At 36.3% G+C, this 21791-nt stretch overlaps 2 protein-coding genes across 4 annotated transcripts; one reads left to right on the top strand and one right to left on the bottom strand.

Annotated features, from left to right (window-relative positions):
- Positions 1-2749: 2749 nt before the first annotated feature.
- On the top strand, positions 2750-8970 carry LOC122071008. Of its 3 annotated transcripts, XM_042635287.1 has the most exons (5): positions 2753-3005; positions 3120-3196; positions 7697-7889; positions 8430-8573; positions 8802-8970. In XM_042635287.1, exons 2-4 carry the CDS (start codon positions 3143-3145, stop codon positions 8558-8560), a joined length of 378 nt encoding a protein of 125 aa, XP_042491221.1. In that variant the 5' UTR covers positions 2753-3005; positions 3120-3142; the 3' UTR covers positions 8561-8573; positions 8802-8970. The 3 variants fall into 3 exon arrangements, with proteins under 3 accessions (XP_042491228.1, XP_042491221.1, XP_042491216.1); XM_042635294.1 differs by having other exon boundaries at positions 2750-2985; positions 8430-8970; XM_042635282.1 differs by having other exon boundaries at positions 2754-3005; positions 8430-8970.
- Positions 8971-10679: 1709 nt separating this feature from the next.
- Positions 10680-19298, bottom strand: LOC122067839 (LL-diaminopimelate aminotransferase, chloroplastic). Its single transcript, XM_042631691.1, has 11 exons — positions 19137-19298; positions 18922-19009; positions 18715-18791; positions 17573-17640; positions 15787-15903; positions 14793-14855; positions 14463-14567; positions 14019-14069; positions 11895-12215; positions 11178-11384; positions 10680-11099 (listed from the first exon to the last, which is right to left on the bottom strand). Exons 2-11 carry the CDS (start codon positions 18996-18998, stop codon positions 10806-10808), a joined length of 1380 nt encoding a protein of 459 aa, XP_042487625.1. The 5' UTR covers positions 18999-19009; positions 19137-19298; the 3' UTR covers positions 10680-10805.
- Positions 19299-21791: the final 2493 nt, after the last annotated feature.

Genomic DNA, 21791 nt, shown 5'->3' with positions numbered 1-21791 from the left:
TCATTTTTTACTGAAATTAGCAAGAGTGTGATTCAATTCTCAACATAAAGCTTAAAATGAAGTAAAAACTATTTTTTATCATTTATAAAAATAGTTTATTTATTCCTTATAAAATATAAATTTTCATCTATATATATTTGAGCCACTTGTTCCACCCAAGTGGGCTACACTTTTGACAAATAAATGGGTTAATAGTATCACATGATCCATTCATATTACACATTAATGCAAGAAATGCGTTGATAATAAATGATGGAAAAGTTTTTGCAATATCATATATAAGGTTGGCAAGTTTTGTATACACAACCAAAAAACTTTTGTCGTAAGTATATATTTTTTTGGGTTAATCTGTTTGTCACTTTAGCTGTTACAACATAAGTTGTAACATCTCTTTTATGTTTATTATATATGATATTGCAAAAACTTATCTCAACAGAGAAATATGCACCTGCCTTGATGTTCATTTTTTACTAAAATTAGCAAGAGTGTGATTCAATTCTCAACATAAAGCTTAAAAAGAAGTAATAAAACTATTTTTTATCATTTATAAAAATAGTTTATTTATTCCTTATAAAATATAAATTTTCATCTATATATATTTGAGCCACTTGTTCCACTCAAGTGGGCTACACTTTTGACAAATAAATGGGTTAATAGTATCACATGATCCATTCATATTACACATTAATGCAAGAAATGCGTTGATAATAAATGATAAAAAAGTTTCTGCAATATCATATATAAGGTTGGCAAGTTTTGTATACACAACCAAAAAACTTTTGTCGTAAGTATATATTTTTTTGGGTTAATCAGTTTGTCACTTTGGCTGTTACAACATAAGTTGTAACATCTCTTTTATGTTCATTAGTAGATAATCAATATTCTTTCCACTTTAAGGATTAAACTGTCATTTCACTTTTACTGAATTGAATGAAAAATTATTAAAAGTTTGTATTTTATAAATATTAAGGTAAATCTACTGTCATGAAAACAATAGAGCGAGTGTTGGTTACTCACTTTTCGCAAGTGGAGAATAATTTATTGTAAGTTACACATTAGGACATGTTTAATTATTTGTTTTTTTATACCATATGAATGACTTTATTTATAATTTAACTTCAAATTATTTTTAAATTTCAAACACATTCCTAATCTATAATAAATTACATGTGAATTAAATATTAGTTTTGCTTATCACAAACAGATTGGTTCTTTCACCAATAATTGAAAATTGGATCACTTAATCGTTTGATTTGGATTGGAATTAGTTGTCATAGATATTGATTTATAAGCATAAGAAACCATGACCTAGATTTAATTATTCCAAATAAAATGATAGGATGATAGCCCTAAATTAAATTATATAAATCATGGTTAAAATCATAGCTGGTTTGAGTTGGGCTGGATTAGGCTTGGTTAAAACACAATATTATATGATTCAGCTCATCCCTATAATTAGCATTGCCGGGATCATTGAGATGTTTATATTCTTATGTGAAAAGTGGTATTGGGTTTGCAGTAAAATATGTGTAGATTGAATGGAGTAAGTATTTTGGGTATCTTATTTAATAAGGAAAGGGGTACCAATCAATCATTTTTTTTTATTGCAATCTACTTATATCACTAATTCATAATTGTTACGTGAGAGATCTAAATTCGCTTATATCATTAATCTAAAATAGGTAAAATGTTACAATCAATCTTCTTATCATACACATCCTTTCCTTGATATCAAATTTAAATATCATTTTTTTAAAATTGAATTTGGATATTGGGAAATCGAGAAGAAAAATCACGTGGATGATGCATGATCTTATTAATAGGTTGAACTCTCACAATATGAAATCAAACTCAACGATTCTCTTGTGTAACTATTGCTTTCTCGATCTCCTTCAAAGAAAGTTCAGTCTCTAATTTTACTACTATGACGAGTTAAGCATATCATTGTTTTTTTGGTGAAAAAGTTAAAACAGGAAAGTGAATAAAGAAGATGATTGGGATGGGATCTTGGGGTCGGATTTCCTATTATACCCTTGAACTAAAGTGATGAATTTGGGAAAAAGAAATCAATTAATAGTGGTCAATTAATATTATAGAATTATGTCAATTACCCTCTATTAAAATTGAACTAAACTATGTAATAGGGTATTTAATGTCTGGTTACATATTTTGTTTGTAACATGCTCGGTTACAAATAGATGAACCCTATTTTTTTTAGTAAAAAATAAATTATGACATTACGTTATTTCTTACTTTATTTGAAGCATATGCTTGAACATTTAGATGAATACAATGAATGGAAAAATGATTGCCACTTTGATTGAGTGTAATTTTTCTTTCACGTGAGTTTTTATTTATTTAAATATAAGAGTCCTATATGAATAATACATTTTTTAAGATGCTTAGAATCGATTAAACTAGAATCAATAAATTATTTACTAATTAATTCGTTTTGGGTTTAAAATCATTTAATAAATGATTCGGTTTTGATTCTTAACTTTTATATCTTGAATGAAATCAAAATCGAACCAATTAATCAGAATAAAATCAATAATTAAGTTGCTCTAAAAAGAGTTCTAAACCAAAAAAAATAAAGAAAAAAAAAACTCTAAAAGAGTAGATGACAAATGAGAGATGATAAACGAACGTTACCAGAAGCTTCAAGGTAAAAAGCAAAATCTTCCATAGATATTTAACAGCAGCCAATGCTCTAAAATTCCGCAAATACTACAATTCTTGACGCATCCTTGCAAAACCCACACCCCTCATGATCCTGAAATTATAGGCGGTGGTGGACCCTCCTCCGTCCCCATCCATTAGAGAGAGAGAGAGAGAGAGAGAGAGTAGGGAGTACACAAAGTGCAAGAACCGCAGAGAAGCTTTCCAGTCTCCACTTCACCTCATTTCTCTTCTCTTCTTCCCCTTTAGTCTCTCTCTGCGGATAACCCATATCAGGAAACGTCTCAAATGTAGAGAATTTTCTCAGTTAAGAAGTTATTTTGACGGTATATTACTGATTTTCTTTGAAACACATAATTTATTTCAGTTTTTTCTATTGATCTCTGTTCTTTCGGAGCTTGTTTCTGACAAGGAAAAGCAATTTCAACCCTTTTTCATAGGTTATTGACTGTCGATTTGAGAAATGAACAAAGGGCGGTCACCGGAGCCTCTGGACTTCTTCATATGGACTGTTGAGGTATGAAGATCATGACCCTTTTTGCCAAATTATTTCTTTCTTTTTAATTGATTGATTCCGATGCGAGCCATTAGAGTGTAAGTGGATCTTCGTTAATCATGTACTTTGGCGTTCAAACTACTCATAGAGAGGATCGATTTTTGGAACGGGGAGATCTCAAGTTGTTAGCTTCTCTAAGTAAATCTTCTGCTTTTTTGATATTTTATTATGATTTAGATTATCGTATAGTGAGTAAATTTGAAGTCAAAGCAAATCTTATTGATATGGATGCTCTGTTGAGTGTCGGTCGCTATGTCTCTTTTAATTTAGTTATTGCTTTCATCTCCTGTAGTCATTTCATGGAACAGCTGTAAAGGCTGAACTTCAGTAACCACATAGGAGGGAAATTTCCTTTCCCTAATTATTCTAACAACCGAAATGGAGAAAATTGTTGCGTCTTTGGTGGGTTAGTTGGGGTTCTGGTTTTTAGTGGGGACTAGGCTATGCCTTCGATCCATATTAGCTTCCTACCAACTTATGGCCACTCAATTATCTTTTTGGACAAGTAAGACAACTTAGGTTCATGGATGAGATTTTAAGAACAGTAATTTGACATGCCAATCTTTGCTTCAATAGATCCAAGTCATAGAATAAGAAATAGCAGAAATTTTCAGAAGTATATGAAAAAAAAAAAAAAACTCATTATCAAAGCATCCATCCCCATTGTGCCATGTGGGATGATGCTAAGCAATTCTTATTGTTTGGATGGATACTGCATGGTCTGGATTAGCTTCATGTCAAAATTCAGAGCCTGATTCAGTCAATTACCCTCTTCTGTATTGGCATGCATCCTCCACGTATGTCCATGCACACCTAGTACTTTGACCACCATTGTGCACTCTCCCACAATCCTTAGCAAACTCTGCTTGGGCCCATCCAATCTGCAGCATGGTAGATATTTCGGCTATCTTGATGAGGCCGTTCTGAAAATTTTTATCCTAGTGACCATGATTAATTTTCAAGAAAAATCAACATAGGAATCAATGAAGAGGTCTCAAAGAATCTATCACAGGTAATATTAAGGGAAAATACTGCTCACTCATGAATTTGTATTGTCATGCGCAGTTGCAGACTCGGGATCCTATTCAATGTCCATAGATGAAACCACAGTTTGACATTGAACAGCAGCAACAATCATTCATTGAAACAGTGTATCGGTGCAGAAATCAAAGGAAAAATAGAAAGAAGAATGAAGAGAGAAAAGGGAATGTAAAAGTAGATATGACCAAGGCTTAGGTCATTCTTGTTCGAGCAGCTCAGCTCATAGAAATACAATCTCTCTTTCCACTGATGGGTGAGCTTACTTAGATAAGGGAAACAAAACTGTTTCATTGGTGTTGGGACTTTAGGCAAAGGTAACCTTTCACAGAGTATATTTCCTTCCCTCATTTTGGCCGGGTAAGTGAGCAGTGGTCGTAGAGAAAAAGAGGTAGTGGTCAAATCTATCTCATGGGTTTGATGAGAGGAAGAGTTTCCTTTTTTTTGATTGCCAAATAGCCTTTATTTATTGGAAATATCTTTCGTCAAGCAAAATAATGCCAGAAATCATTTAAACTTTTAGAAACAAAATAGTGGCAACAGAAACCAATAACAAGATTAAAACTGATAACCTTGAGAAATGAATGAAAATTGACTAGATTCGAGTTCAACTCCGAAAACTGTATTAGACCCAAAATAATAAAACTATCCAGTTAGAGAAAAATAGAATAAACAATATCTGGTCCCAAATACCCAAGTTTGTTGCCTTGCATAGGGTTTTATGCTCTTTGCATTAGGGTGTCCAGTGAACTTATGTCTCCAGAATGATTGAATTAATTTGTATTGTTCATTAACTTTGGTGTTGATTTAGAATAGCATGACATGGAGAGCGCTTATGGTACTTGCTGGGTTGAGTTTTATTTTACCTTAAGTTTTCTCTTATGCAAGCTCAATAAAAATGAAGAACAAGAAAAATAATTAAATAACAAAGAAAGAAAGAGCTATGTGTTAATTCTTGAGAGAGCAAACAAGTGGCAGTGAATTTCTTCATAGTTCATCCAAAACAAGATGTGAGTACTAGGCAGGGTCTTCCATAATAGAGACTTGGAAGATTATGGAACTTAATGGACAATCAAACTAGAATAAAAATTACAAAAGATGTGAAAACATTTCTGCAGTGGACCCTTTTCTTGGGATGTGGGGTTGGGCACAAGGGGCTGGGTCAGTCCTGACCTTAGTTAAAAAAAATTCTGAGTGATTCATGTGCTTTTTTCATATTTTAAAATAAGTATCTATTGAAAGACATCAATAAATTTGATTATTTTTTTATCCGGCCATATTAACTTCTGTCAGTGAGTATTCCAAACTATTCTTGAACTTAACTCGTATTATATTTTTCCTTTCCAAAAATTTAGTCTATTGGCATATAACCAGTTTTTGCTTCCCGTAATGTTGGACAATTGCAAGTAGGGGTGGCAATTCTCAGTCTGTCTGAACCTGGCTCTATTACATTGGCTGTGCTCAGGCATTGTCTCTGAATGAATGAGTTTTCGCTTCCTTCAGTCTCGTCCTCGAACCACCTAGATCAACTGGTTGCCCACCAAAAACCTGTCCTGACCTACTGAGCCTTCCAGTTGGCCATTAATAATTTTATCAAATCAAATTATTTATTACTTATTGTTAATCTCTATGCAGGACACTTGAACCCACCTGAATATAATGTGCAGGACATGCCCCTGCCTTTTTAATGATTGGGCTGGTCTGTGTTGGGATATAGCACGCATGTGAGCCCCTAACACTTCCTGCCTGAATGGTTGCCATCCTAACCAAGGGGTTCCCGTAAACTGATGTCATATTGCATTTGCTGAAATAGGGTTTAGAATAAACCTAAAATTCTACTGAAACCTAGCAAGTGCCATACCACTTTATGTTTCGGGCTTTAGTGCATATACACTGAATTTATGGACACCAGGAACTCCATCTTTGTGGTCAGATGAGTTATTCCTGATGTGCCACTTAAAATAATGTTGAATGCATATTTGGAGGTAGCGTTTATCTGAGCTTCTACCTTGATGTGCCACTTAAAATAATGTTGAATAGCCAACAACAACAACAACAAAGCTTAGCCTTATCCCAACTAAATGGGGACGGCTACATGGATCCGCAAGTATATGGAAAAAAAAAAACTCTTTGGGGCATCCCACTCACGACCCGTCTGCAACTCGAATCCTAGCCCTCCAGGCAGCTCTATTAGATGTCATACTTGGATTAAGACTTAACTTTTGCATGTCTCTACTAATTAACTCATCAATGGTCAATTTTGGCCTGCCCCTAGTCCTTTTATCTCCATTCATCTGCATCTGGTCACTCCTCTGTACTGGGGCATCCAAGGGCCTCCTTTGGACATGCCCAAACCATCGTAGCCGACATTCTCTGAGCTTATCTTGGATAGGGGCAACTCCTAAATCCGGTTTAACCTGGTCATTCCTATCCATCGTAGCCAACATTAAAATAATGTTGAATGTGGATCTGATTTGCCTTTGGTGTCTAGATCCAGTTGTTGACAATCCATCATGATAATAAGGGTTTTTTTGGGGGGGGGTATTGGGGGGTTCTTATTCTCCGTAAATAGCATGTAAAATGAAAATTTCTAGTAAATCCCACCTTTTTGTACTGATTATTTTCCTTTTACATGGATTTTACCTAGAAATAAGCAGGGGCTTAAAAGTTTCTATTTCACCAATTAAGCAGTAACGCAAGATTTGTCATGCTCAACCCCGTTCTTTTGTCCTGCATCAAAGACTCAAAATATTTTCTATTTGATTTTTTGTCTTAAAAGTTGTCTTATATAGAAGCCTGAATTTCTGTTCCTTCTATATGGGCTACTGAATGAATTTCTCATCAGATAATTGCCTTATCCTGATTTTTAGGGAAATGTACATACTTCCTATCTTCTCACGACTAGTTATATCACTTATCTGGTATTAACATTTCAATGGGATTCTTCTAGGCACCAGCTTTCTATTTTAAAGGTTTCTCCTGGTGTGACTTTGAATACAGCTGAATGGAAAAAAAGGATCCATTTGGCCAACCCATTTAGCTTGGATAAGGCTGAGTCAAGTTAAACAAAATTTAAGTTTGGATTGGAATGAATTGTGATATCAACTCCATATATCCAACAATGGTAATAATAAGTATGGTCACATAGTAGCATTGTGACGAGATGGGCTGGGTGATTAAACTGAAGGCTTGCATGGTTGATGGTGGGAAGAGCTGGTCAATGAGGAGGAGATAGGCTGAATTGTCCCATTCAACGGTTCAACCACCTGAACTGCTAGGTTTATATTGGTGATGGAACTGGAGACCATTGTAGCAACCCTAAAACATTGCAACGCATTTTCACATTATGTTAATTTCATTGTTAGGATGGCAAAAATGAAATTTTGATAGAATGACCCAACATTGGGAAATACGTTTTTTCAGGATGTTGGGTTGTGGTTGGAAGAGATAAATCTTGGTAGCTATCGCCAAGTTTTTGAAGATAATGGTGTCAATGGAGAATACTTGGAGAGCTTGTCCATGTTCACAACTGAGCAGATTCTCAGGTTTATAAGGCGATGCCACATGAAATGGGGAGACTTTATCACGCTGTGCAAAGAACTTAGACGCATTAAGGGTTCTCTCTCTCTCTCTCTCTCTCTCTCTCTCTCTCACACACACACACACACACACACACACACACAAGCCATGGTATGCATTCAGTCATTGGTGGTTCACTTGGTGATTTACCAAATGGTGATAACAGAAGCTTGTACCAATAGGCAGACCATCCTATGGTCTATTGGGAAAATACCCTTGATTGGGAATATTTTCTGTTTAAAGTCAGTTTTGGGATGAGGCTTCTATCATGACTATTAGATATGAAGCCACCGGTGCATTTAAACCTTCTCCTTTGAGGAAGAGTTTCCAGTTATATTATTTAGGATAATCTATCAGAACCAATGATGTTTTTATCCTTCCATCCATTAAATGACAGGTTTATAATGGAAACTTGATAATCTGTCTTGTGAGGCTGGACCAAACTGAGTTAAAAGAGAATGTAGGGCTGCAGAATGTCTCTCTGAGTCCACCATGTGTTCCTTACCAAGGAAGGATGACATTCCATCCCTGGGTATGTCATAGTATTCTTGTTTAATACCAAGTGTTTTAACTGCAGTGGCTTGCTTAAAAGGGGAGCAAGAGGTCCGTCGTCCATGGTGGGCTCCATCCTGCCTCTCAGTAATCTTCGTTAAAGCGGCAAAGCGCAACAGACACTCTCGGGTTGTTTCCTTAAAGCTGGAACCATGATGTGAAATCATTTGTATGTATTCATTTTTATTTCTTTCTGTTTAAGGTAAAAAAAAAAAAAAAAAAAAAGGGAAATAGGAAAGAAGGGTGGGGGGGAGGAAGAACTCAAGATCCTTGAAAATTAGGAACGGGCTTCTGTCAGTAGTAGAAATCTCCTTTCCATACCTTAGGCCTCTGTCTATTTATTTGTGTTCTTGTAGTTTTTCACTTGTGACTATTCTGTGTTGCTTGATGATCAAAGAAAAAGTCAGTGGTGGTGGTGGGTGGACTTGAAGAGCTAATTGTCGATTTCTGATTGGTGCCATTGATGTCGGAAAACTCATCCATAAACTCCTTATCATTGTAATAATGTTCTCAATAGGTTAATGCATGTTATGAATAGAACTTTGAATGCTGGATTTGCAGTACCATATGATCATGTAAGCATGGTTGCCAAGCAGATTAAGTTTGGTTTCAGAGTGGTGGTCAGTGCAGACAAATGGGTACTGGATCTGAACAGAACCTTCATGGCTTCAGTCATGTTCTGGTTGTGTGAGTTCAACTTTCAAGTGAACCCCATAATTATTTTCCAATACAGTATGTGCAGTAATAAAATCATTTGGGAGGGGATTGACACGCGGCTCGCATGTATTGGATTCTATCATGCCAACCCAATGGGCGCATGAGAGAGAGTGCTTCACCGTTTGTATATGGTCATGAAGGAGAGTGTGTGTCAGGAGGAGGATGTGAGAGCGATGTACACACCTCCTTTTCCTAAAATCATCACTGAAAGAAGGTAAAATTTCCTGCTGTCAGTTTATCCATAGAAACTTTCATGCGCTGACCACCTAATGTGCCACATGGAAGGCTGATTTGGCAAATGCAACCATTGAATAGGAAGGGCTTGGTTTAGATTGGCCATTTGTCACTATGTATCTTATAACTTGATCATTTACAACCAATGTATTGGTATTATTTCGTCGTATTTTTAGTTTTTCATTTGTTGGCAAAATGTAACGAATCTTCAAAGCTTTGTAGTCATAAGCCAACTTTTGAATCGAGTTCAAATTCGACAAGTAATCAGGGTATAATGGGACTTGTACTGTTATCCAAAATAGGGGGAAAAAAAGAAGGGATTTGTACCAAAACTTGGGTGCTAATGGATCTACTGCGTTGTGGTTTGAGAATTTTAGGCATATTTGGGAACCTGAAAATTGGATCTGGATACTGTACATCATATAGACAGCCTTGAGTTCTATTTTCTAGTTTGACAGACCAAGGATCTAAAGTGGAAATTCAGAACCGAGTGATGAAGAAGATTCAGCATTTCCTAAACAAAAGTAGACAATGAGTCACAATCTTTCAGTAAGATTTTGACGTTGTTAATGTTTAGTTTTGTTGATTTTCATGATTTATTCCTGGGTGAATAGTTGATTCATTTTATGTTTATACAAGAAGCAAAACTCATGGACTAATCTTTCTATTCTAAATGGCTAATAGAGAGGGAAAATAGTTGTAATTTTCTGTTACCAAGGACAGCCATTTTGCTTGGTTTAAATGAATTTCTTTTTAACCTAAATCTTCTATACTAGCTGGATTCAGCTGAAGATATATATTATTTTTTTGGATCGACAAGAGATTCAGCTAAAGATATTGAAGGCCAAAAAGATGTCATTCTTAGAGACTTCCCTTCTTCATTATTGTCCATTGGTAGATGTCACGAGCGATACAGAGAGGACATTTAAAACCTCATATAAAATTTTAAAGCCTAAATTAATCCAATGCACTCGTGTATTGGCATGCATTCCAGTGTATATCCTTACACATATACACACCTACCGGCTCTTTGAGCACTACTAGATCTGTCTTGATTTTTCAATGCTATTTTTACTAGTTTGCATACTCGATTTGGGCTGACATTTACATCTAAGCAGGAAACCTTGAGATCTACTTGTTCACAAAATTTCAACCCCATCAAACCTGTCAAGCGAAAGATATAGACATGTTTCTAACGAACCCCTTTTTTGGTGTAAAATTTAGTAGATATTATGATTATTCTTATCCATATTGGGAGAGTATATCCAGGTCTTTATAGCACCTAATTTCTAGCAAACATTTTTACTATTGTACACTAGAAAAATAATAAGGAAATACTTTACCAGCAGTATTAATTAGAAGAAGAAACTGTCAAGAGAGAACAAAAACAGACAAATGAAGACTATTAGCTCCATCCCAATATAACACTTCCATCAAGCACAACTGGGGCTCACTTGTAAAGCTGCTTGAATCTTTTACAGGCTTCTAAAATGTTGGCCCTGTGACCAAAGGCACTAACCCTGATGAAGCCCTCACCTCCAGGGCCAAAACCACTGCCTGGAGTTGTCACCACATGGGTCTTCTCAAGAATCTCTGCAAATACATCCCATGAGCTTTGACCAGGGAAGTGGACCCAGACATATGGAGCATTTTTCCCCCCATAGACATTAAAACCAAGGGAGTTGAATGTATCCACTATTATTTCGGTGTTCTCCTTGTAGAAACCAATCGCACCATGCATTTCCTGCGGGAAAGGGAATCCATTACAAAGTGAAGAGATGTCAAATTAAATGGAATGGGAACAATGACCGCAATAACTTACTTTAAGACCTTCAGGAGAAAGGGCAGACAGTCCACCAGCTTGAGGAATAATTGATGCACCATTGAAGCAAGTGCAGACAATGCGGTTGAAATCCTTGGCAACAGGATATCCATCAGAAAAGACTAGCTCTTTAGGAACCACAGTCCAACCGAGACGCACACCAGTGAATCCAATAAACTTTGAAAATGATGAAGTCTCAAGTGCAACCTGTAAAAATTGATCTCATGTTAATGATCAAAAGGTCTTCAAGGCATAATTACGTCTGGAGGAGGGAAGGATGAATGCTGGTGAAAACATCTACAGCACATACAGGCATTCTACAACCGTTCCCTGTCTTGCACAAGATATGCTTTGAACCTTCAGGATAACCTGATCAGGTCATCCTAATAATACACTATGAAAGAAAGCATTTATAAGGGGGTCATCCAGGGAAAACACTTACGTTTGAATCATCCCAAAAGATAAGTGGACATTGTGGTGAATGAGCCTAGGTGGAAGATTGATCATCCTAGCAGGTAGTGACAAGTTGGTTGACATTCACCCCCTTTACCACTTAAGGCAGGTTTGATAGATTAAACTGTCAACCTACCCCAGCAAACCCATTATATTCTATGGTTTCTGGAAACATTTTTCATGCAAAGTGCAAATTGACTAAAATAAACAAACAAACACGAGGAATAGTAGGGAGGAAAGTTTAGTAAGCATTTTCCAGTTTACCTCTTTTGCTCCAGGAATTTCGAATATAGACTGAGGGCTGTCGTCTGACATATACAATGAATATGCAGAATCATAGACTATTATTGATCCATTGTCCTTGGCAAACTGTACCAGTCGCGTCAGCTGCTCTCTTGTTGCAGCATAACCAGTAGGATTGTTTGGTGAACAGAAGAAGATGGTATCTGTTCGAGGAACAATTGATAAATCAGGGAAGAAGCCGTTCTCCGGAGAACACCTCATGTATGCAATGTTTTGATACTTCTCAACATCCTTCTGGAACAGGCCAGTCTGGCCCATAATCACACTTGAGTCTACATATGCCTGTGAACACAACAGAAATCAACATGAGAAGAATGCAGGTGCTAGAGACCACGCAATATCTAGGAGATTCTCCTACCCAGAAATCAGCCGATTAGAAGATCCTAAGCCCACCCATTTGAAGGTCCTTAAAGAAATAGATTCATGGGACATAGTTGTCAAGGCATCACCTAGGTGTCCTGTCACTGTCTTGGGTCCAAGGTGACAGAATGCCTTGTTTGATGCAAGAAAGGCAACCGCCTTGTAGCCTTGTATTATATCAGTCTTTTGACACTTCATGAGTTTACATTGATTTATGTTTATTGCTTTATTTTCTCATTAGATAATAGCATAATTATATTATACTGCATTGATACGGCTTATATACTGCATATAAGCATAATTATATAATATTTTCATTGTTACATTACATATATTGTAAACCTAGGAGAGCGCCTTGTCACCTAGTTGCCTCCCGTCCCTTCAATGCCTAGGGTCGCCTTGACAACTATTCATTGGAGGGGCATATTCAGATGAATCTTGCGCTCAATTTGAGGAACCCATCGGAGCACAAAACCACTGGAAATGCCCAAATCCAAAGAGCCACTGATTTCAAGAACATGAAAAGGTAACCTATACCATGAATCATCTCCTTCCATTTATAACATGCAAAGGATATACATCCACCAGGGTTTCAGCACAAAAAAATTGAATTGCGCAGCTACACTTTAAGGTACTGCGCAAGAGAGAGAGATTGGCTATTGTGACTGCTAGGCAACGTTGTTCTTCTGAAGTCATTCCAATTCAGTTGAGTTGATTGCCTACAAGTTAAGAATTCCATTTCAGCCCAAGTCCTATACCATGTGCTAATGAAAGTCAGTTACTGTAGCCATGTTTGTGTACGGAAAACAAGCAACATTGGAAAGCTAACATTTACAGAAAAAAAAGTTCAAACAATTACAGGCAAGCATAGTTGTCAAGGCGTCACCGTGTCCAGGCACCTAAGTCGCCTTGTTGGTGTCATCTTGCTTTTGGACCCTCTCCAACGCCTTGGGGGTCGCCTAGATGCTGTGCCAACTATGCAGGCAAGGGGCTGATTATCTAACACCCCCTACATCCCCCCCCCCAACCCCCAAAAACAAAAAAGGAACAGGCAATAGGCTGATATTGGCAGGGAACTGCACATTTGGATAATCCAGAGGATCTGATCTGCCATGACAGCCCTACAAAAGGCTAAGACCCTACCCTCATGAGTTCAAAGCCCAAGATTTTTTTTTTTTGTTTTGGGGGGGGGGGGGTTGTACTTTGGAAGCAACGCAACAGTTGGTCAGTGCTTAACAATACAATACATTGCACAGATGTTAGCAGAAGGCCTAGTCATCACCCATGGCTGCAAGAAAAATCAAGCAGGCAGTAACTTAACTCTAATTATTTTGGGAGAAAATAGATGGTCGGATAGAAAGCAAATTAAAAGGAGAATCCTTGGCGCAAAGCATGGAGTTTAGGACCCAAGGACCAAGTCCATTGAAATATTATTTTCAATCAATTTTCGTGTTAAGGGTATAGATACTGCCCTTGTCACTATTGCATGTGTCTCTGGAAAGCAGAACTTGCTTGAGCTATGGCCATGAAGGAAAACTCAAATCAAAACAAAACCTAAAAAGAAATAATTCTTGAAAATTGCAAAATATTTTTTTAAAAAAACTTCCAATCTATTAAAGAAATTCCAGGAAAAAAAATTGAGTTAATACAGTTGTAGGATAAATTTTAAAATTGTATATATGTATTTGCAAATGGGTTTGCAGAAAATACACTGCAAGACATTACCGGGTATGATGGGTCTTGAACCGCCACCGTCACATCAGAGCCAAAAAGAATCTGCCAGAAAGGAAGATCAAATTGTCTTGATCAGGTAATAACCAAAGTTTCCTTAATAAACTGAAACATCCAATATAATCCAACCTAGAAAGCATTACCGTGATGTGTAAATATAACCAAGCCTACCGAGCAAAACACCCATGTAAAGTTCAACGTGACATTTATTTATATGCATAGAAGGGTGTAAAGTTTGTATACTCAACTCAACTCAACATTATCCCAACTAAATGGGGTCGGCTACATGGATCCTATTTCTCCAATCAGCTCTATTCAAAGCCATACAAGATTCCAGCCCTAAGCTAGACATGTCCTTCCTCACCACTTCTCTTATGGTTATTTTAAAACGTATCTATATTGCAGCAATAATTAAGATTAAGAGAAACTAAAACAAACCTGAAGACGAGATATGTCACATTTTGCACCATCTGATACAAATATATCACTTTCATCTATCCCAAGATCGCTATAAAATGTTGATGCAATTGCAGCCCGCAATTGCTACAGAGAAAAACAAGGTGTCAGTTATGGAATTTCAAGGATTATCTCAGGATTGTGATAAACTTGAGATACAATCACACACACACACACACACACACACACACACACACAAGTTTCAATGTTTCAAAAATTTCTAACTATTGTGAATTGGACGGAGAATCCAAGAATTTACTAATAAGCTTTGGCATTTATGAACAGGAAAGCTGCAAGAAACTTGCTACATACTCTGTCACCTTGCTCAGGTCCATAACCGCTGTAACCCTCTAAAGTTGACAGGCCGTGTGCTTTCTGCAAAAATCAAAATGATTTGAATAGAAAATAAGAACACATTCAGAAAATCCCTATTGAACTTATAAAGCAGATGCAACATTACAAGGGGAGCATGTTGGGTACATTGTTTTCCATAATCCAGGGAAAACAAGTCAGCAGTAAAGGCAACATTCTAAAACACATCCATTCTCAAGGCACTTCTCTGATGAAGCCCAGAAAATTCATTTTGTTTTCTTTAACATTATTGATCCTCAAAAGTGAATGAACAGCCTGTTCAAAGATTTTTGTGTGTTTAAACATGTTTTTGCAACACTTCCAAATGGCATAATCTTAATACACAGTTTGCCAAATATCATTAAAATATAAACAACTAAAATACAGTGGATGATGTTCGAAATGTCAATCATATGCAGGCATCAATTTGACTACCATATTACCCTTTGAACTACAATACTCATGGTAAGAACCTATGTCTTAACAACTAGTGACAAAGTAGACCAAATTGAAATTTGTGATGATAAATAAAAATTTCCTTGGAACTTTAATTTTTAATCAGAAACTCAACATAATACCCTAAAAATACATAGAAGAATTATACTAACTACTGAGGGAGACAGAAGTCCAGTAAAGAAAGAAAAAGCTAAAAAGAAGAGCCAATAGGGAGAGAAATTAGCAAGAGACTCAGATGAAGAAACTGTCATCATACAAATGCATCATACCAGAGGCTTAGCAAATTCAACCCCTTCCTCCCTAACACACCCCCCTCAAAAATTTAGAAAGGAGAAAGAAAATTATCTATTTCCAAATAAAGATGAATTTTATGAATGTACATGAAACGAGGGAACAAAATCTGTATTATGGTATTTCCACCTAATAAGATAGCTATCTCACATTCCTGACCCCAAAATTGAGAGAGTGAGATGTTGTCTTCAAAAAAGGTAAGCATTACCTTTGCCATAGCAGATGTTATGAGTTCTGGAATAGGCTCCGTTGTGTCACCAATTCCAAGGCTTATGACCTGTGCATCAGGGTATTTCAACATGTGTTGTGCCTTCCTTCTGGCAACCTAATTTCAGGAAAAGAATAAAAAGACAACTAAAGATTCACTATTAATAATATATAAGTTAAATAAATAATACCTACATAAAGAAAATATCAACTTAAAGTGTCAGGCAGCATGAACAGGCAGACTTTAAAAAAAATATAATATAAATATATATAAAGTGAAAAAGCAATCCGCCAATTGTCTACAAATAAAAAATGAAGAAACAAAAAGGAAAACCAAAGATGGTTCAAGGGCACATTTTGTATCAATTCTCCAGGTTGTTCTGAGGGGCTTTTGATTCTCCAAAGCAATTCTAGTCAGAATCATGTTAGAAACAAAAAAAGCAGCCTTTATAGTTTAAACTATGTCCCTGTCTTTATTTTGTATCTGGATCTGCTTATTAATCATGATGGAGAAATTTCATGGTCTGACACTGAATTCATTGGAGGGACCTTTTTTCCCCAGAGGGCTTTTAGGTGCCTCCTGGTGCTATGTAGTTTATTTTCTAACACACTGAATCCAACAACAAAAACAACTCAGCCTTATCCCAACTAGATGGGGTCAGTTACATGATCCATGAAAAGGCAAAATAGCAATAGAAAAAGTAAAAATAAAGGAACACAGCTGAAAGAACTCAAAAAAATCCCACCTAAATGGAGTCAACTACATAGATGCTTGCCCTCCAATCAGCTCTATTTGATGTGATACCTAGGACAAGACCTAAACTATGCATGTGTTTCCTCACTCCTGCTCTATGGTCATTTTAGGCCTACCCCTAGCTCTTTTAGATCCTTCAATCTGAATCAAGTCACTACTCCTTACAGGTGCATCCCAAGGTCTCCATCGAACATGGCCATGCTTCCCAAAGTCTCTGTTGAACATGGTCATGCCACCTCAAAAGTTTTCTCAGAGCTTTTCATGAATCAAGGTAACTCCCAAATCAACTCTAACATGGTTATTCTTTACATTATCCTTCCTAGTTTTGCTGCACATCCATCTCAACATCCTCATCTCCGCTACACCTAGCATATCTATATGGCACTTCTTAAATGCCCAACATTCCACCCCATACATCATAGCTAGTCGTACGACAGTCCTATAGACATTGAATAAAAATACTGAATAAAACACTTATTTTCAATTTTCTACCTACGTTTGAAAAATAAATTGCAAGGAATCTCAAAATCTAGCTTAAGCAGCCAAAACTACATGGCAGGAACAAATATGAATACTGTTTTCTTAGGATGCAACATTATGGACAATTTTACAAGTCCAATGGAAGCATTGTACCAATTTGAAGAAGTATTTTTATGAGGAAAAAAAAATTGCACCCCTAAAAGTGTGCTTCAGGTCTGAAAGAACCTAAGCTTTAATCTTTGAGCCATATAAACTAATTTTCATTCATAAATCACCAAGTAAAATCATGTTTCTCAAGTCCATGTGAGAAAGTAATCCAGGTTAACACATAAATAGACTCCTCTCTCCACCTAGAGGCTACAGTAACCCCAGGACCCAGCCCAAGAATTTCAAATAGTAACTGTTGTTCAGCATGAAGTTTTGTCCAGGCAGCCATCAGGTACAGTATCCTACTTAGAAAAATCATTGGAACCGAAATTCAAGTAAACAACATCTAGCAATTATTATCAATGAAACATCATAACAATACTAGCTGTCAGTGCTAGTCACAAACCTCTGGGAAAAGATAACCAGCTTGAAGTTTTGCCATGTTAGCATTGCGAGAGACCTTCGTCTTGTAAGCTTCACAATAAACAGCAGCACCGTTGGTATCCTTTATAGTTAAATAATTTAGAAAGAGAGAGAGAGAGAGTTTTCCAGAGAACAGCATAATTACCTGAAGTAGCTACACAGCAGAAGTAGCACAAATTGTAAAATATCCAAAAGAGTGCCCTAAAGCTTAGCCTTACTTTTTTTTCTTCTTCTTTTTTTTTTGGGGGGGGGGTGGGCGCGATTAACTTTGTAGAGCACAGCTAAGTAGTATAATAGATTTTTTCTGATGTTCACACAAACATAGCATTTGTTGTATCATGACTATATAGGATTGAAACATCCTCTGAAATAAATGCCATCAGTGAAGAAACCGCAGTTTATGATATTGCATATTTAGACAACACACTCAGCCATATCCCAACTTAATGGGGGAAGGCTACATAAATCAGCGCAATAATAAAAAATGAAAAGTGATAGTGAAAGGAAAAGAGAACAACACCAGCCAGTCAGGAAAATCTCAGTTCAATGGGGTCGGTTACATAGATCCATGCCTCCAAACGGCTCTATCTGAGGTCATACTTGGGACAAGCCCTATAATAAGAATTTGGGACAAATAGTTCAAAACTAAGAATACTGAATGAATGCTTCAGCATGTATTCACTGATTAACTTATTCGAAACAAATGTATTGATTTAGTAAGAATTATTTTGTGCATAGAAACTACTGCATCAACATATGATACATGAACGTTGCAGCTCCAACTCATCGCCCAACATGTGTCCCTAAGCCGATAGCAGAACACCAAGGTGAGTCCCACCATCGCACCATTGTCCAGTTTTTCGCATCATCAAAAGCAGAAGCAGTGTTGTTTAACTCACGCATTATTATCAATCCTAGCAATCCATCAATTGCATTATCAACTATATTCATGCACCCTAAGCTAGCATATAGGACCAGTTTATGTAAAATGTGTCGACCTATTAAGAAGAAGCTTCAAATACTCCGAAACTCAAATTTATTCAACCCCAAAAACCATATACCGATTCCCACACAGAAAATTCAAAATTTGAAAAGAATTAGAGGGGGAAACAAAGAGAAACATACCAGTCTTCTTAGTAGGAGGAGTCGCGACGCATACGCAAGTCCCACTCTTTTTCGCATCAAATGAATCCTTTTGATTTCTGCATTCACACAACAATTAATTAAATCTCACTTAATCTTCCAAAATGCGCATACAAAAACCAAAAAAAAATAATGTGAGAAAGAGCTGGTTACTTCCTCCTTTGAGAATGATTTAAATCGGATAAGAACCTGGAACTAATGCTGCCTTGACCTAAGAAAGAAGAAGAAGACGAAGATATCGAAGCTGAAAGCTGCATCAAAGACATTTTTCTCCGAACTGCATGTGGAGATTCCAACACAAAATCCTCTCATGAGCTAGGAAAATTCAATCAAGGCAAAAAATTTACCAAAATTGCTCGACAAAGAAGAGAACCGAATGACTTTATTTGAGGTTTGCGGATCACCTTTGCAGATTCAACGTAATTAAAGCGCCGCCTGAAGCCCTCAATCTCTTGCTGGATGGAGAGAGGAGTGTTCCACTCTGAAAATTAAATCGGAGAAGCTATTGCTATTGAGTATTTGTGTAGTCAGAGAGTGGCAAATAAGTAGGGCCTGCGGCTGCGAGTGGGCGGGCGCCTTTTCTTTTCTTCATTACTGTAAAAATACCTTTTAGGCCTGTAAGCCCCGTTTGGTAACATTTCTGTTCCTACAAATGTTTATGAGCTACAAGTACATTTTCTTTTTTGTTCTCACAAAATACTTATGTTAATTTACATTTTATACATGTTTCTGTTTTTTTTGGTGGCATAAATTTTTTTCCCCTAAATTATGATATATATAAAAAATATTTTTAGCTACATTTAATAGTTATTCTATTATAGAAATGACGTTTCGTGTCAGAACTGGAATTTTTGTTTCTGTGTCAAATTTTTGCTTTGAAACGAAACTCAAATATTGAAACCCCAAAAAAAACCCTTTAAATGCATTGACGTAATTGCCCTCGTGATTCTTTTCATTTGAACCAATGAATTACCTACACCAATTGTTTTCACCCAAAATATTAAAAAACTATAATAAACTCTTGCCACGGAGATAGATTGTCCATATTACTCCACCCCCTCCACCTCTTTTTCCCAAGTTGTCAAAGATGCATGAATCACAACGATTGGAGAATGATGATCGCCATTTTAGATTTTTAGTGTCACGCGTCTACTCACATTCTCTCTCCTTGTCACTCTTGAAGTGTATTACTTCTTAAGGTGCATTGTCTACCCAAATGTGTCATAGATATATAGGTTTTTTTACATTTAATGGCTTATACTATTTAAATAAAATAAAGGTATTCATATTTTAAGAGATGTGAATGCAAATTTTGGATGTAGAATTCCTTCCAATACAAGGAATTTGCAACGACATTGCAAGTAGATTACAACGACGACTCTTTCCAATCTAAGTAGTGGGTGATGGCAATGCATCAAAAACTTACCAGTTGAATCCAAATTCAACGTATCATCTAGACATCTACTATGCTTTCTCATGAAATATTATTATATTGAGATACACAACTAAATTTGTCACATAAAATTATCCATTCATCCAAGGAGTTGGAATGAGGTATCGTGCCAGCAATGGCATAGTAAAATATCTAAATGAATCGTGTAACTTTCTCAAAGACCGATTTAATTGCCCTAAGGCAAAGAATTGATACCATTTGTCCTGAACAACTAACTGTAATGTCTCTACCGATGCATCCCTTTCTTGATATAGGAGTTCTTAAATATGTCTATATAGCTTTATTGCGTTGTGGCATGTTGTACAGCATTATTTGATTGCGCGCCATTAATTGCTTTATACAACTATTGATACTAGGGATTTGTGGATCTGGACCCATGGGGGTGCGGCCCTAAGTAGCTATGGTGTGTTGATGTACTTGGAACAGAGACCAATTATGAAGAAGAGAATCCAATGGGTTATTTTGAAGACTTATAGAGCTAGTGCCGGTTTGGAACCCCACCGGTGACCGAAGTAGCACCATTTGGGGATGATTTCTCAATCCAATCTCTCACTTGAAGAAAGATAGCCATTGTGATTAGAACAAAAAAACGAGATTATGAGAGTGTTGATAAAGACTTGTCATGGAGTCATAGTGTGCTCCTACCTAGCTCATTGAAGAGGCGATGTCAGGTTGGGCCCCAAGTATGTGATACGGTATCCTTCGTAATAAAAAAGAAAGATAAAAGGTTCTCTGAATCACCAGGGGGTATGTTAGCACCTGCCTTTCTCATTTTCACATGATTAGTTCGTTATCCTCCTATGTTGCCTGATTAGAAAACCATTTCCCAATAATAAAATAAAATCCAAGGAATCCGCATATATCTAAAAGTCAAAATGACTAATGACTAACTTACCAATCAACAAAGCAAAAAGTGGATCATGCTTATGTTTTTTTGGGGTTTCTCTCTAATTCATCTAGATTCATCAAGATCGGGCTGGCTTTTCCAAGGTGAAACAAACCTTGTTATTATATTGTGGAAAATTGATAGGTGTGTTAATGGTGAAGCTTGATCTTAGTCTAATCTAGAAAGTATTGTTGACTTTCCCACAATGTCAACGGTAGACATTTTATTTGGTAGAGTTTTGTATTTTCGGGAATTAGGATTGCTTTAAATTGTAATGGATAAGATATTGTATATAGAGAGTGATCTTGTAAGGAGGCATATGAAGGGAGTTTTGCTATTAGACAGCAATCATTGGAAGTATGTACGAGCTTGAAGGACTTGGGGTTTTTAATGCCAAAGCAAGAAGACAGGGTTTGGCTTTTGGACTGGTTTGATAATTTGTTGGACATTATATGTTTTATGTCTTCTTTTTTCTTAGGTGAAAATTATATGTTTTATGTCTAGTTTTAAAACTGTTTATGTAAAGGTAAATTCTGTTGTTCTAGTCCAAAAGGCTAGGGTAGAAAAGGTGAGATTTATAACTAATAATCATAATGATATCTTATTGTGAATAGTTTATGTTAATTTTCTTTTGATTTTTTTTTTCATATAAAATGAAAATCATGAAGAAATAAAATTTTAACTAATCCTTTATCAACCAAGTCAGGAAAAATATTTTCG

Source organism: Macadamia integrifolia, chromosome 2 (genome assembly GCF_013358625.1).
Source record: "Macadamia integrifolia cultivar HAES 741 chromosome 2, SCU_Mint_v3, whole genome shotgun sequence".
Lineage (NCBI taxonomy): Eukaryota > Viridiplantae > Streptophyta > Magnoliopsida > Proteales > Proteaceae > Macadamia > Macadamia integrifolia.
The sequence above is the reverse complement of the archived record's forward strand: the minus strand, read 5'-3'. Positions and strand labels throughout refer to the sequence as shown.